Source organism: Zerene cesonia, chromosome 11 (genome assembly GCF_012273895.1).
Source record: "Zerene cesonia ecotype Mississippi chromosome 11, Zerene_cesonia_1.1, whole genome shotgun sequence".
NCBI classification, from domain to species: domain Eukaryota; kingdom Metazoa; phylum Arthropoda; class Insecta; order Lepidoptera; family Pieridae; genus Zerene; species Zerene cesonia.
Window position 1 is genome coordinate 1,122,515 of NC_052112.1, and position 16,198 is coordinate 1,138,712.

General features: G+C 35.2%; 2 protein-coding genes across 5 annotated transcripts in view; one reads left to right on the top strand and one right to left on the bottom strand.

The window, feature by feature from the left end:
* The window catches only part of LOC119830344 (spectrin alpha chain), a 35,246-nt gene extending 29,748 nt beyond the window's left edge, over positions 1–5,498 (bottom strand). For 3 of the 4 annotated variants that reach the window (XM_038353325.1, XM_038353324.1, XM_038353323.1), the window contains exons 1-4: positions 5,349–5,498; positions 1,529–1,622; positions 883–1,056; positions 420–686 (exon numbers count right to left, since the gene is read on the bottom strand). In XM_038353325.1, the coding sequence (XP_038209253.1) occupies positions 420–686; positions 883–1,056; positions 1,529–1,603 (516 nt within the window). In that variant the 5' untranslated portion in view covers positions 1,604–1,622; positions 5,349–5,498. Of the gene's footprint in view, positions 1–419; positions 687–882; positions 1,057–1,528; positions 1,623–5,348 lie in introns of those variants that run through there. The other variant, XM_038353326.1, reaches the window with a different exon arrangement.
* A 414-nt stretch (positions 5,499–5,912) lies between these two features.
* LOC119830478 (protein vav) overlaps positions 5,913–16,198 on the top strand; it is a 19,943-nt gene continuing 9,657 nt past the window's right edge. The window contains 9 exon segments of the mRNA XM_038353521.1: positions 5,913–6,285; positions 8,573–8,748; positions 8,937–9,231; positions 11,958–12,128; positions 13,105–13,320; positions 13,642–13,761; positions 14,031–14,147; positions 14,848–15,024; positions 16,127–16,198. The exon segment at positions 16,127–16,198 is cut by the window's right edge and continues 4 nt beyond it. Coding sequence (XP_038209449.1) covers positions 6,067–6,285; positions 8,573–8,748; positions 8,937–9,231; positions 11,958–12,128; positions 13,105–13,320; positions 13,642–13,761; positions 14,031–14,147; positions 14,848–15,024; positions 16,127–16,198 — 1,563 coding nt within the window. The 5' untranslated portion in view covers positions 5,913–6,066.

Genomic DNA, 16,198 nt, shown 5'->3' on the forward strand with positions numbered 1-16,198 from the left:
CACATTACATAAAACTGATATATGATATATCAGTTTTTCTCAAAATAACCTTAAAGTTTTGTATTGTCTATTAATTAATTTATTTATTTTTTAATTTTATAGCATTTAAATGCTTCATAAATGAGACATTTTGTAAGAATAGAAAAAATTTGATCACGAGGCGGGATTCGAACCCACGGGATCACGGGTGACCGAGAGGCTAGGCGTTGCTACGGTTTGGCCAAAAACGCGGGTTTTTTTTTTGTTCAATGATTACATTTTTGGTTCATCGCGTAATCTTACTTCTGAGCGATGATATACCTAGCCCTGTCCTGTGTGCCGACAGAGCTGGCAGAGTATATTGATTCGCTGATTGTATAAATGTGTTTGTACGTCATTCTTATTCTAACCGATGATATTTCTACATACAAACAGCTCACCTTATCATGTATCCAGAACATGACCTCATCGCAGTGCCTCAAGAACTGCACCAGTACGAGCGCCTGCTGCAGCTTCATGCCCTTCTCGGCGAGGCGGGACAGCAGCAGCTCCCACAGACGGTGCAGCTCGTCCAGCCGCTTGCGGATCGTCTCGGACGCAAAGTGGCCGGCCGATATCATCTCGCTGCCGGTGTTGTCCAGCACCACTATCGCGTTGGAGTGCGCCGCGACTTCCGCTTCGAACGCTTGGTGCTTTTGGATCTTGGCCTGTTGGATGTTGTTTAGTGTATGGGTAAATGGGTATTTTAATTTATTTTTTAAGTGTTAAGAATTACGTTTCTGCCCATGATTAGAAATCCACTAGTTTTTAAATTCATTTATCTCTATTCTCTCGAAATCCATCTAAATAAGTTTCGAATGTTTGATGGTTTAATGTTGGGACAGTTAACTTAATCCTCATTACCTGCAAGTTGGTTGGGTCTTTGTAGCTCTCATCGCTGGCAGCCTGGAGCTTCTCCTGGATCCAGGACTCGAGCTCGTCAGCGTCACGTTTGAAGTACTGGAAGCGTCTAGAATCTTCCAGCTTCTCGCGTTTGGCGCGAGCCTCTTGCTTGAAGTCTTCATATCGGTTTAACACCTGTAAATTTATTACTATTTTATTTTCTTTTCTTTTGATAATCTGTACAAATAAATATAAATCGCTAAATGTGTTGCTAAGCGTAAAACTCGATAATCGATCGAGCTGATCGATCCCGTAAATTTTGTATTTAACGTCTTCGTTTAAGGTTCTTAAGAATAGAATAAACGTGTCACGGTTGAAACCGGGGCGAAAAGTAATAGTGACATAGCCGTAATAGTTATATACGTATTTTAATACGTATCTTTGTTTTTCATAACAAAACCAATAAGTTCATCAATTAACAACTCGTTATTACGGATTAAATTAGGTCAAATCTATCAGTAATCCAAAACTAATGATTAATTAAATATTTAGTTTTACGCAATCAATGAGATACTACGATAGGTTAATTTTATTATATTATTTTATTAACGCAATTTTAGTAATGATTTTCCTTTATTGACGAAGAAATGTAATTATTAAATTTTACCTGTTCACGTCGCTCTTGAATATCCTCAGCTGTTTCGAGGATCTTCACCTCCTTAGGGGGTGGGATCTGCTCCATGTTGGATGCGTTAACTTATCTGGAACAAAATGAGTGATAAAGAAAACGCTTTTTAAAGTATTAGATACGTTGTACACGCTCCAGTATAGTCGAAAGTCAGGTAAATGCCTGACCAGACCCGGCGAGCGAGCGAGATTTTGCTTTATGCGTGAGAATGGAAAATAGCGGCTAATAAGACATTCATAATTTGTAAGTAAATGTAATTTTATATTTATAAAATATTTGAAAGGTATTGTTTCACAATTAAATAAATTTTTTTGTTAAAGTCACGTTTTCGTGCTAGTTATATCGTGACATGAAAACATTAAACATGGAAGGAAAACATTGTTGAAAATGTGGGCGATTATTCAAACCCATTCTAGTAACATGATTTTAATAAAAATATATACCTTGAATGCTCTATACAATGTACGAGCGGACCATATATTACAAAGGTATGCCGTATGATGAATGTTACGCTAATTGGATGCCGCATACACGCACCGGAAAACTGAATTTACCGTTGATTTGGGCGGAGGTGTGCATAGCAGTGTGGCCGTACTTGTTCCGGCGATTATAATGTATATATGTACTAGCATTTACTCATGTTGATCGCATATATCGCATGAATATGTTATCGTGAAATGCTTTCTCGACTTTTTTCACAGAAGGACAAACAATAAAACATCCAATCTCGTGTTTTGATTCGTAACGAGCCGTAGCCCGTGCATAGCAAATACAAATCAAAGAATATTACTAGAAAGCTCCGATCTAAATTTTGGTTTTCAGATAGAATAAGATTTCGGAAATATATAATAAAACCACAAAATGATTATAACACCGTACTTTATAGTTATAGAAGAAAAGAAACATTCAAAATTTTGTTTGCTACAATATCCCGATACCGCACAGATCCGCTCGACGTTTAAGGACCGTTTTCTCAATAATAATTGCGGTCCAGACGACAACATTATATTCGTTAAAAATATTTAAGCATAAAAAGGTCAGGTTACACTTGACATCACGATTACATCACACGGCCTTGTGACTCACCGAACCAACATGAGCTCAGATAATAAGGCTATTATGCAGACACAGCCTCTTTTGTAACCGTTTTATCTGAACCGGAAACCGGAATATTTTTCTTGTGGTCTATTTTCATATGAATGAAATACAAATGATATTCGGGTATTGAGATTTTTATGGTGTGCAGAAGAGAAAGAGAGATTCAGTGTAGTTCAAATAACTCAAATTTCATAATTAGGAAGGAATATCATTAGATAAGAGGCTTATTAGTTAGGTGAGGCAACAATCAAAAGAAAACAACTTGATGCTTAAGTAGATATGTCTAGTATTTAAGTAGTATATATAGTAGTATACTATATACATATTAAGGTGTAGAGTAATGATATTTGTAACATAAAAATACCCAATTATTATTCTGTTAGCTTGAAAACTATAAAACATAAAAAAATCTATCATGAGATTGGATTGGAACCTGCGTTTTTAGTTCCATTGGACCATGTATTATTTTTCTATACGAAAAGAAAATTATCTTGAGGCGATTTGTATTAATGATAAAAACATTAAATTTATAAAAAAAAATTGTCACAATTTTGAAATACAGACTATTTATCACAGCAAGTTTATACAATAAAAAAATGTACAGAGTACAGATTTAAACCAAGATAAGTTTAAAACATGTCAGTTTGTGATTGAGGCGTGGCCCGGACCTAAATTTGTATATTCTAGAAATTTTGTGACAACAACTTCAAAACACTGAAATTAAACTATAATAACATTTTCAATGCAGCTATGAGCTAGTCCAAATGGATATGGTAGTTAAAATACACACATAAAATTACTATTTTCAAAAAACAAAACTGCCTTCCGTGTCAGAACTAGACTCAATTTCAATGATACCATACAGAAGGCACGACCCACATGTCACAAGGTTCTGAAGTAATAAACACAAGAAAAATATAATTCGATTCGAATTGAGAACATCCTATCTTATTTAATTCAGTTGAATATACAAAAGATACCTTATAATTTTGGAAACAAAAGCCGAAGGCCGTGAAGACTTTTATATAATTAGAAAAAAAAAACGAACACCAGAAATATAGATTCCAAAGTATCCTGCATAAATATTATAGGCATTAAATTATTATTATAGATGATTATTGTTATCAATTGATAAAAATTGTGGAAGATTATTTCAATTGATGCAAAGATAACTATCCTTCTTTTATTCTTCTTCAATATAGAATAATTTTCATTTATTACATGCTAGCTACTAGTCCCGGATCCATCTGGGTTAACCCAAGATGAAAATAAAATTATATATAGCCTCAGACTCATACAGATAATGTGACATTAAAGATGATGGTTCATAAAATCCAGAGATTATCCCTTGCAACATCACTAACTGACATCTTAACATACTCAGTGATATTCTCTACAACACTAGTATCTAAAATATTTAATGTAATTCTATAAACCCATATAAAAAATAAACAGTCTCCCCACGACTAAGCTCACTGTAAAGTATTCGAAACGTCGGGTTAATAATATAATGAAAAATCGTGTATAAATCCGTTAAAAAGTTTTTAATTTCTAAAAAATTAAAAGCTATCACTTCATAATGACAAACCTAGAAACCATTTGATTAAAAGAAAATGAACTTATATTCTTGCAGTCTGAGAAGATAGACTACCTTAAGGTAAGGCAAAAACAATGGAAAAATCTAGTATTCAAGGAGATTTAAAAAAGATAAATGTATCAATTCATTCACATGGAAACAACATACAACAAGGTTAGATTTATAATTATATAATTCATTTCAATGTTAATTAACATTACATATTTAACTTTGAAGCAACTAAAAACAATATGAACATTATGAACAATATGTACAGAGTATACACATATACTTTACCTGAAATATATTGGAATCACAAAGCAAAAATTGTGAGTGTTCTTTGTCAATATTTCAGAAAATGTAATATATTGAATTTGTGAAAATATGTTATAATCATTTCACCAATATCATTTAAAATAATAGAAAAATTGTTCTCATCGACCTTCAGCTATATTATAATTAATAAACTAGATGCTTTTAGACTTCAAATACTAAAATATGAAATTCAATAAATAAAAAAAAAACTTTTCCATGTAACTACTTAAGTATATTACTTAAGCATATTATAGAAATTCTTAATGAGTTTAACTCACACTAACTTAATTATGTTCTTAGTAGGTCACGAAATTCCGAGTCCTAATCAATAATCCGAACAAGTCTGCAATATCAGTATTCTAAGCAATAACTACATAGGTAATTCTCTAGAGTACACTGTATGAAACCATAGGGCGGTGCAGGCTTCTGTACGCCCTGCTCTAAATTCCACTTACAAAAAGTACTTGAGTCTCAGGACGCAATCAACCGGCCTAGCTATATCAAGATACGATTCACTTCCCCGCTTATATACAATGACGTAATGCTCCAAAATAAACCTAATATGGTTAACTAACATTTTTGTACGTAGACTCAATATAGGCCTATATTATAAGAATAGGCAATTTAGCTTTTTATGACGAGAAAGGTTCATTTTTTAGAAAATAATGCTGACATTTTGATGGTATAGAAAGGTTTCGAGTTCCGACCGACATCAAGATTAATGGGTGTGTCAGATAAGAAGTAATAAAACCCAAAATAACTCTCTATATATAAACAGTGTATATTTGAATTGGTTATAATATTACTTACTTTATAATAAAGTGCTCAAAAAGCAGTTATTATCAACGTTTTTCTATCACTTTAATGAAATTTTCATGGAAAAATCGTTCGTTCGACGTTCGAGCCGCGTCACTCAACAAAAACTAATGTTGCCACTTACCACTTTACACTTATGAATTACCAGTTAGTAGTTACCAATCATAAATCGATGGCAGTATATAAGTGTATAATCTATGACCGTTTCTTTTATTGTATGTCGCCGACGGCAATGGAGCTGGTGGGTCACCTAATGGTAAGCGCTACCACTTCCCATGAACATTTGGAGAGGCGTAAGACTGGAAGAATGGGGGTGTGGTACTTCCCCGGTGCGAGCTGGCCCAATTTGGGATCGATGGTTGTAAAATATATAATATATTAAAATAAACAATTATTGTTAACAAATGTTGATGAAAGAAATATTACTACATCATAGTGATTTTGCAACTTTTCAATTCACAACTTGCCACTAGGTAGGTAATTTGGTAGCCATTTTTGTAACCTAGGCAAGAAATGTCAATTATTTTATAAGATGGCGACACCGGAATTCAGTTGTCAAAAATACCAGTTCGACTATGGCTGGCGTATGTTTGTTGTATCAATTTGTGTGTCAATTATCAATTAACCCTTGTTAAATAATGGCCTGTTGATTATTAAAAAGCAGAGCTTAAATAAGATTCTATCGATGTGAAGTGTATCTAGTGTGTGAACCATGGCAGCTGGTGGTGAGGATCTGTGGCGCGAGTGCGCGGCTTGGCTTACGAGATGTGGATTATTGCGGCCAGATCACAAGGCGAATTGGGAGACGAGTACGATTCATGATTTAGCTTATACGCTGCGAGATGGAGTACTCCTGTGTAACCTTTTAAATGTCCTTCATCCTGGGTGCATAGATATAAAGGACGTAAATCAGCGCCCCCAGATGGCTCAGGTATGTATCGGGCTATGCGACCTTCGTTCTAATTACCGCCTAACCGACGAGAGTATGCAATAATCACGCATGAGTGTTGCTAAATTAGTTACTTGCAAAATGCCCACATTCAAAACTATTACTCAATATACTTGTCGCCTTTGTAACTGAGAAAATCTGTAACTGTTTATTTTCGTAATTTACTAGTAGATTATTTTATTTCTATAACAGCCAAAAATTTAAATCACCTAAATATTGCCTTTAAGTATACTGAATATGATTAGTGTTATGTAGCTGTACCGTTATGTCCCTATAAATTATGATAATTAATTATGCATACATTGAAATGTGAATGTCATTGATGTTTGAATTGAATGTATCAGTAAGTTATTGTGTGTGTGCAGCCTGTTATCTGTGTGCACATCTTGTGAATGAGACCCATTCATTGCCCCCTATTCATTAATATTAATCTTCCTACACATGATACCCTCTAGTAATATAGTTTATTTTATATATAAATTTATCGTATTGCAAGTGTTTGTAACCATTCAGTCATAAATTCAGCAATTTGGTATGTATTGACAAATATTACTTTAATTATTAATATGAAAAACAATTTATTGATGTAACTATGATTCTGTAATATTATTTATATTAGCAATGCGTAATTTGTAAGTTATATGTGAATAACAGTGAAAAATATTATTATAAGCCAAAATATATCTCCTAGATATATTATATTAATATTATGTTTTAACAGCTATGACCCACTTTATAGTTCACTGATATTGGCAAGACTAAACATTTTAATTTTAAATTGTAAGGTCATATAATATATTCATAGGTCAGCACCACTCTAGAACAAAATATTAATGGAAAATTAATTCACATCTTAGTATTTATATTCTCTATAAAAGATAAAGTGTAAAATATTTTTTTATTTTTTACAAACAGGGAATCCCCCTTCTTTACTCCTAATACATATACCCTTTACCAAGCAGGAATTATCTGTATGAATATCGGGATAAAAGTTGCCTATGTGTTATTCCAGTTGACAGTGTTTTCAGTCGTTTTTGCATGAAAGGAAAATAAACATACATACACATACACATGGTCTATAAAAAAAGATTAGCCTATGTGCTAATCCAGACTAATCTATTGCTGTACCAAATTTTATACAGATACAATCACATTTAATGTGAAAGAGCAACAAATATCCATTCATCAATAATTACAAACTTTTGCATTTGTAATACAATAGTAGAATTCATCTTTATACGAAATATTCTGCAGTCAAAATGTTTATTTGAGTGATTCATTGATTTGCTATCTATAAGTGGAATATATAAAGATAAAAAGTTATTTAAAGATTATCTTCTTGCTATCTGCCTTTACTGGATACTCCTTATAATTCTCTAAATAAGGAGTTGCAGCAAATGAATGAGTAATATGCTCAAAAATTAGATAATTATTCCTACACAACATAATATAATAGCACACCCAAGTTCTTTAAAAATATGATTTATTTTAAAACAGTTGTACACCTGGGCTGGGCTACTGGCACATATATAGCCCATATTGCTCCGGGATCACATACAAATCCAATGAATGAAAGTGCAAGGATTTCTAAAATCGATGTGTGTTCTTGAGATAGCTCCTTCAAACAAAAATTTCAGTTAATAATATATATTAGTATGGATATACACTAGTCATTTCCCTGGGATAACAATATGGTATAAGGCCATTAAAGAATTGGTTTAAATACCATTTTAAATGCTAATATGTCTTAAAATTGTCGGCGAAGTCTTGAACTCATAATATATTTTTTGATATATTAGAAAGTGTATCGATTTCAACAGAATTTAACAAGACAATTGATATTATATTACTGACCTCAATACACAGGAGTTTTTTATGACATTTCTCAAACTCAAGTGAAATTTAAAATTAAAGACATGTATAAGATTTCAGTATCAATTTGAAATATAAATATCCAGCTGCGCCGCAAGAATCAAGCCTTCATCCATCAATACTTACAAACTTTTGCATTAAATTGTAGAATTATTTATAACTCTGTTCTGCAAAATGCTGCCTGCTTTAAGAGAAGTAGAGATTCAAGTTTCTACTTTAATTGATTATAACCAATAGCCAGACAGCACTTACTTATAATAAAATTTGTGATTGGCTACAACTACTTAACTATTATTTTTATTTTGTAAAAATACCTATCCTAATGGCAACTATAAATTAGTGTAGCTAATTGACTCTCAGTTGTACCTTCCATGAACACATTTTACTTTGTCCCCAGTTCCTATGCATGAGGAATATCAAAGTATTCCTAAGGACCTGCCATGAAGTGTTTGAACTGCGAGAGACAGATTTGTTTGACCCCTCCATGCTGTTTGACTTGTCCAACTTCCACCGAGTCCTCTGCACGCTCGCCAAACTGAGTCAATGTCCCAAGGCGTTGGCTAAAAGTATAAAGTAAGACCTTTTAGTTAGTTAGTCTTTTATTATTTTTTTTTAATACAGTTGTTTTTTTTTTTAAATTTGCCAAGATTTTAAAAGCAAGTTCTTTTTTATTAATAGCTGTTAAGGCTTCTATATTATACCACAAGGATCAAAAGGGAATTACGTTGTATGTTTGTGTATATATATCAATTATATTTCAGGCCATTCTCAGCGAACAGAACGCAGTCAGAAGAGGACATATACAAAGACCTGCAGTCTGTGTAAGTATAGCGAGTATTAGGTTAACCCTAAGCCAATTGCGCGATCTAAGTTATAATGGTGTTCAGTAGCGCGTGCCAGTCGCTGGACATACCGCCGTCGTACGAGACGGTGCAGCCGCAGTGTAGCGAAGTGCCGTGGGTACAGTTCACGATACCCAGCAGTAACTGCGAGGAGCGAGTCGAGGAGATATACGAGGACCTGTGCTATGTGAAGCTGAATTCGGAAGTGCCCGAGGTGGCGATGTTTTCAATCGCTTCGACGCTCAGTTTTGTAGTGTGCTGTGGAGCTTGAGATTTTTCAGTTGACTGCTTATGATGGTTTTTTTTTTTTTTTGAGGCTGGCTATGTGCTGGTAGCTTGCACATACTACATGTATTACATCGACTGTTTACCGTCTAATTTGATAGTTGTTTTACGACAGTTTAGACTGATTGGTTTTGGGACAGTTTTATAATGATTTCTCGCTTAGTAACTGCTATCAACCGTATCGCCGTATAGAAATGTCGCATAGAGATAATCACGTAACGGATATTGCGGGAACTTATGGGCAGCCGGCCTCAATGTAGAAGGAAATACAGTGCATGCCCCGGACTACATTAGGGTTATCGCAGTTGTATAATTAATATGTATCTATTTATATGGATAAAAATTAATCGCTAAATATATTGCTAAGCGTTAAACTCGTGAACGATGCGACCTGTACGTCGAAATTTTTTTGCGTTATTTTTAAGGCACAAAAAAGTTTTCAAAAAAGGTTTGGAGAGAAAGAACATACTTCGGGTAGAGCATGAGCGAACCGCTAGTAATTAATAAATATTAATTAAATTCTTCTTGAAAGTAAATCAATTAACGATAATTATTACGAGTTACCTTTAATTAATGATAATTGTGTTATCTCTATATTGCGCATGTATGGATAATCGATCGAGTCATAATACGCCAAAGCTACAGAGGTCTTTCCTTATATTTGAAATGATAAAATACTTTAGATGTTATTTTCATTGCATTAACTCTATTCAGTATTAGCTAACCTATGTAGAGTGAACAGTGGCTAAAATTAAAATCATCGATCGCATAAAGTTAACGCTATATTCGATAACCCTGTTAGCGGCAAGAATCGCCCACGTAGCAGTTGTGCCTGGTTTCATGATAAAATCTGACCCAAATGTGTATTATACTATGTATGTTAAGCGAAATTCACAGATTTAAATTAATTAAAATAAAACCTCACATACTAATAAAAAAAAAGAAAAATTACTCGTATATTAATTGAAAAATTTGGCATACAAGTACAACTCGCAGGGAAGTAATTTCTATAACGTGATTGCTTAGACTCTTTTATCTTTTACAAATGGTACAGAATATGACGTAGATATATGTTAAGATTTAAGATTTGTTCGAATATCATACATTATGCTACATGAAATCCCTTATTCCGTTATACTAATAATTTGTAATTTAATCATGTAGGAAAACATGATTTTTTAGAAGCTTCTGTGATTAATTAGAGTATTTTAAAATAAAATATATTGCAAAGTAGCACGGCTTGAAATTTAATAATATATTCATTATGAAAATTTGACCGTTTAGCTGTGACATCTGAGGATTTATTTCAGTCATCCCGAATACGATTGATGTTTATTTACAATACCGTCAACACCAGATGTTTATAAAAATGTCAGAATAAATTATGTGTATGGAATGATCAAAAACTTTTATTTTTTGTTTATTTTTTATTAAATGTAAATACACGTCGCCTGCTATATATGTATATTACACACGCAAAGTAAAAATAAAACTCAGATATGATACAAAATTGAAAACTTGCGCTTCGGAACGCTCGGTTTACAATTTTACACACATCCTTAGACGTGAATATAGAAAATATAGACTGAGAATCTATAAATGCAAAGTTTCAAAAATCTATTATCATTATAATGGACCAGCTTATTACAGTTTGCGCTCTGTGTGAACACTGAACAGTAATCGTGTTACATCCACCGTAAAGTCTCGGCTATCAGAAAAAAATAGCTGCATGACATTTGACGTGCGATAATTCTACATTCGCGTCTAGATACCACAAACGCATCACAAAATCGAGCGGTCCGAAACGCCGTCTAGCCTTAGAATAATAACGCCTAGATAACGAGTACACGCTAGGAAAGTGAGGCAATTCAAACTATGTCATTTTGGCCGAGTCTTCCCTAACGTACCGTCTGTTGTATTGTAAAGTTTTTTATGTGAACCTCAGTTGCACGTACACGCTGTTGTTTGCCTCACTTTAGACGAAGCGTTTGTATAAATACTAGATATTTAGGCGTTATTAATCCGAGCGTCTAGCGATGTAACCTGTGTGGGGCGTACAGAGGCGCGGGCGGCGCGCTGGCTAGCCGCGAGGTTAACGAGTACGCGAGCTACTGCGCGCGCATACACGACGAGGAGATCTACCACGACCTGTGCGTGGTCAAGGGGCCCGCACGCGAACCGCCCGCACCGCACCCCGTCGCTTTCACCGCAGTGCGTTTTTTTTTTGGTTTCTTTTTTTTTAGTTTTTTTTTTTTTTTTGGCGGAAGCTGAGGTAACGAGCGACACGCGTGATTTTGTTTACCTTATGATCAGGCTTATATTCATTTAATTAACTATAGAGTCTAATGAGATTCGCTTTTATATGCTTAAAAAGAACACAACTTTCAGATCGATAAAAATCTAATATCAACTAAGACATAGAAAACAAAACTATTGATGTGTAAAATTTTACATAAACTCCAAGAAAATAAAGTAAAAACGCATCATAGCACGCATACATAGAATTATTTTACGCTCATTACTTCTGCTTCCATATTTTTTTACCGCCAACTAGTTGTGTTCATAGCATTGCATAGAATGGTATTTCGCTAATTGCTTATCTATGGACCATAGATAAACGGATCGCCATAGATAATGTATATTTTTAAATTGCAGCTAGCGTCGTCTTCACATAGCTTAGAGAAACGGGATTATGTCATACGAGAGTTGGTTGATACGGAGTGCAACTATGTGGATGTGTTGAGCAAAATAATTAAATACTTTCTGCGGCCGTTGACGCCGTACCTGAAGCCGCAAGATATGCAAGTTATTTTCTTTGGTGTTAAGGTGGGTGTATATAGATTTTTATAAGTTATTCATTTAATAAAACTGCTTTGGAACTGTAAAGTATGCGGTGTAAAAAACTGTATCCTATCTATTTAATATTTGTACAAATTTGAATATGAAATCTATACTTAATAATGTAAAGCTGAAAGGTTTCTTCATTTGAACGTGCGTATCACAGTAGCAGTTAAAAAAATATATTAGTAACTTATTTCTTAATTTATCTTAATAAAAAAAATTATAAGTTACCGCTATGATTCAATATATGACACAAATCCCACACGCCTGTTGCAATATGTGTATTAAAATATATTATGTATTGAATATTAATATGTTTTGTCGCTTTCTTCTCGCATCGCTTGTGTTAGTATCAATAAGAACTGCGTATTGTTACTTATGCTCGAGTTGATATTATAGACACTTTATTGACTTGTTTTTTTCACACATTTTATACAATTTAAGATAAGTTTATTGTAAATATCTTTCGTGTCAGCATTGATATTATCTTATCTAGCTGCTAGCAGTAAGCGTATCTATAAAAATGAATCGCTAAATGTGTTGCTAAGTGCATAACTCGAGAATGGTTAGACCAATTTTTAAAAAAGTTTTTTTTAAACGTTTTTGTAGAGTCACAAGGTGCGTGAAAACATAAGTACGGGGACGGGGCGGACCGCTAGGTGTTTTTATAAAAATAACTCCTAATGGAATTCAAAATAACTGAACATTGACTATTTTCCAGAATAGAACCAATTTAGCCATGAACTTAGAAGCGGACATGTCTACATCTTCACTTATATTATAACCTAACTAACCTAACCTAGACATAAGCTGTATATGTAGTACGGGCGAAGACGGAAGGCGAACAGCTAGTCTATTATAACTTTAAACATCTTTAATACTAAATCTGCCGATAATTATACCCACGTTGTTCAAGGAACATAGCGCTAGTCAGCTCAAAGCATACGCTACCTCGTTCAAGGAATTGCACGAGATCCACACGGGCCTGCTGCGGCAGCTGCGTCTCGCGACCGAGGTCTGCGTGCCGGGCAGCGGGGCGCCGCGGCTCGCTGACGTGTTCCTCGCGTGGCGGGAGAAGCTGCTGCTGTATGGGGACTATTGCTCCAACCTGACGACAGCGCAGGACACGCTAAAGACGCTGGACGCGAGGGATCCGATGTTTAGCAAGCAGCTGGCGGTGAGTGGGGTGTGCGGGAATATGCGAAAGGCGTAAAGAGACAGGATAGCTTAGAGAATTTTAATTTTGAAGGTCTCGTAAACTCACCCATTTCTTTCTGGACCTTAAAAGTTTGAACAGTTAAATTGGTGAGAATTCTTAAAGAATAGAAAGATTCTCGCGTGGCCGAGGGCCTAAGCGTTGACGGTTCGAATCCCGCCTCATCATCAAATTTTTTCTATTCTTTAATAATTTCTCATTAGTCATTTATAAAAGCATTTGAATGCTATCTAAATTTTTATTTAAATACTTTATACTATTAATTTCTCCTCGTATCCACAGAAATGTCAAAAAGAGCACAGCGACGGCCGCATCCAGTTGCGCGACATTCTATCAGTTCCGATGCAGCGGATACTCAAGTACCATCTGCTTTTGGACAAGCTCGTGCAAGAAACTCAACCAGTTAGTATTTTCCTTAACTATTTTGTAATAAGACGTTATTTGTTTCAATCTAATCATGAATAAACTACTCTACACAGTCACTTTTTAAGTATGAGTGAGATAGATATAACATTTTCCTACTTTTTACTAAAATTAGAATGACAAATGCCTCCGGCATTACTTCGCACCTCTGATTCAATTCTTCAATGTAGCCTACATTCGAAAAAAAAAATACTCGGTTTTTGACCAAGATTGTTTTTTTTTTATATAAAAAACGTCTTGTTTTACAGAATCACGAAGAGTTCCGCGGGCTGGAGCGCGCCAAGGAGGCGATGGTGGACGTGGCGCAGTACATCAACGAGGTGAAGAGAGATAGCGAAGTGCTCGCGTTGCTGGCTAAAGTGCAGGTATTAATTATTGCTTTTAACAAAAAACTTAACAAATTTCAACAAAATCTTTATATGTCAGATTTAGATCGAATTGAAATGGGACCACATGGAAGTTTCCAGTAATATATAGACCAGTAATATATAGGCCCCAGTAGTATAAGAAAGAAAAAAACTCTTATTTTGAAGTCAGTCAATAAGATTAAAGTGCGTTTGTGTGTGGGCGTGCCGCAAAATATGTTTTTTTTTTAATACTTTTAGACATTGTGTAAATTTTCTCTGGCGATCCTTTTAAGGATAATAAGATAAACTCATGAAATTACTGTGTAAAAAGTTTGGCTAAAATTTGTCCATTTAAACTGGGCCAAAATTGATACCAAAAGGTTACGTACAAACATACAGTAAGTAAAGATAATAAAGGCGTATTAAATTAAACTTGGCAAACGCAATCTAGTTGGATATATGAATTTATAAATTAAAGACTTTTTTAACGGATGCTAAACGCGATTTATTCATTATATTATTTAGCTCGACCTTTTCAACACTTTACAGCTAGCACGGTCACGGGCAGACATCAGTCTCGGCCCTCGGGTCGGGTTAAATAAACAATAAATCGCGTTTAAAATCCCTTAAAAATTCTTTAATTTCTAAATGTATAACACTCGCGTAAAATCAATTACTACGGATAGATGAATGTTTGAGTTTGACCGCGACCCGGCAGGAGAGCATCATAGACTGGGACGGCGGCGAGCTGGGCGCGGGCGGCGCGCTGCTGGCGGCCTACGGGCGCCTGCTGCTCGACGGCGAGCTGAAGGTCAAGGCGCACGAGGACCAGAAGCTGCGCTCGCGGTACGTCTTCGTGTTCGACAAGCTGATGCTGCTCTGCAAGCCGGTCAAGGTGAGCGGCGTCCACGTATGTCATCATCATCAGATCATATATCTTCGCACTGCTGCGGCACGGGCCTGGTCTTAATCCACCTCCGCAATAGCTTCGCCCATGGTGCATATATAGCTTAAAACCTTCGTCAATAAATGGCTATCTAAAACTGAAAGAATTTTTCAAAACGAACCTGAGATTAGCGCGTTAAAACAGACAAACAAACTCTTCAGATTTATAATATTGGTATAGATGTGAACCACCTTTTTTCTTTCGATGACTCCATTAGGTACATGGATGTGATGATTTGTTCGTGCTATCTGAGTTGACTATACTTATTGAAGTAACGGAGAACGTTCACCACTGTGTGTCATACCAACCAGTTGCATATTACTTTTCTTATATATTCTTATAATAATAATAACCATACATATAAATTTGTGGAGAAAATAAAATAAATCTATTTAATACTATACGAGTTGCCTCGGGCCAAATTCGCCCGGATTCCACTAGGGTAAAATAAACAATGCTACTCTTTTTTAATTTTTAGTTTTATAGCATTGAAATGCTTTTATAAATGAGAAATTTTGAAAGAATAGAAATAATTTGATCACGAGGCAGGATTCGAACCTGCGTATCTTGCCTAACCGTAGCAACGCCTAGCCTCTCGGCCACCCGTGATCCTGCCACAGTAATCGAATTTCTTCTACTCTTTCGGTTTCATGTGCCTAAGGGGCATCCCACGCCATCTATTGAGATGATTAAGAACCATCACAACCAATACGAAACATTATTTCAATGATTACAATATTGTATCGATGGAACGCGGCCTTTGTTAAATTTAATTTTTAGTTTTATAGCATTGAAATGCTTTTATAAATGAGAAATTTTGAAAGAATAGAAAGAATAGAGGCTAGGCGTTGCTACGGTTAGGCAAGATACGCAGGTTCGAATCCTGCCTCGTGATCAAATTTTTTCTATTCTTTCAAAATTTCTCAATGCTACTCTTTATCAAGTAACTTGTACTTTGTAAAGAGTAGCCATCTAACGGCAAAAGTATACATTGAAAACTCGGCCGTTTATAATATAACGTGAGATGACGTATCGCGGTGTCGGCGTGCAGGACAACCAGTACTCGTACCGCGTGGGCATCCGGCTGGCGGAGTACCGCGTGGAGGAGGGCGGCGGGCGGCGC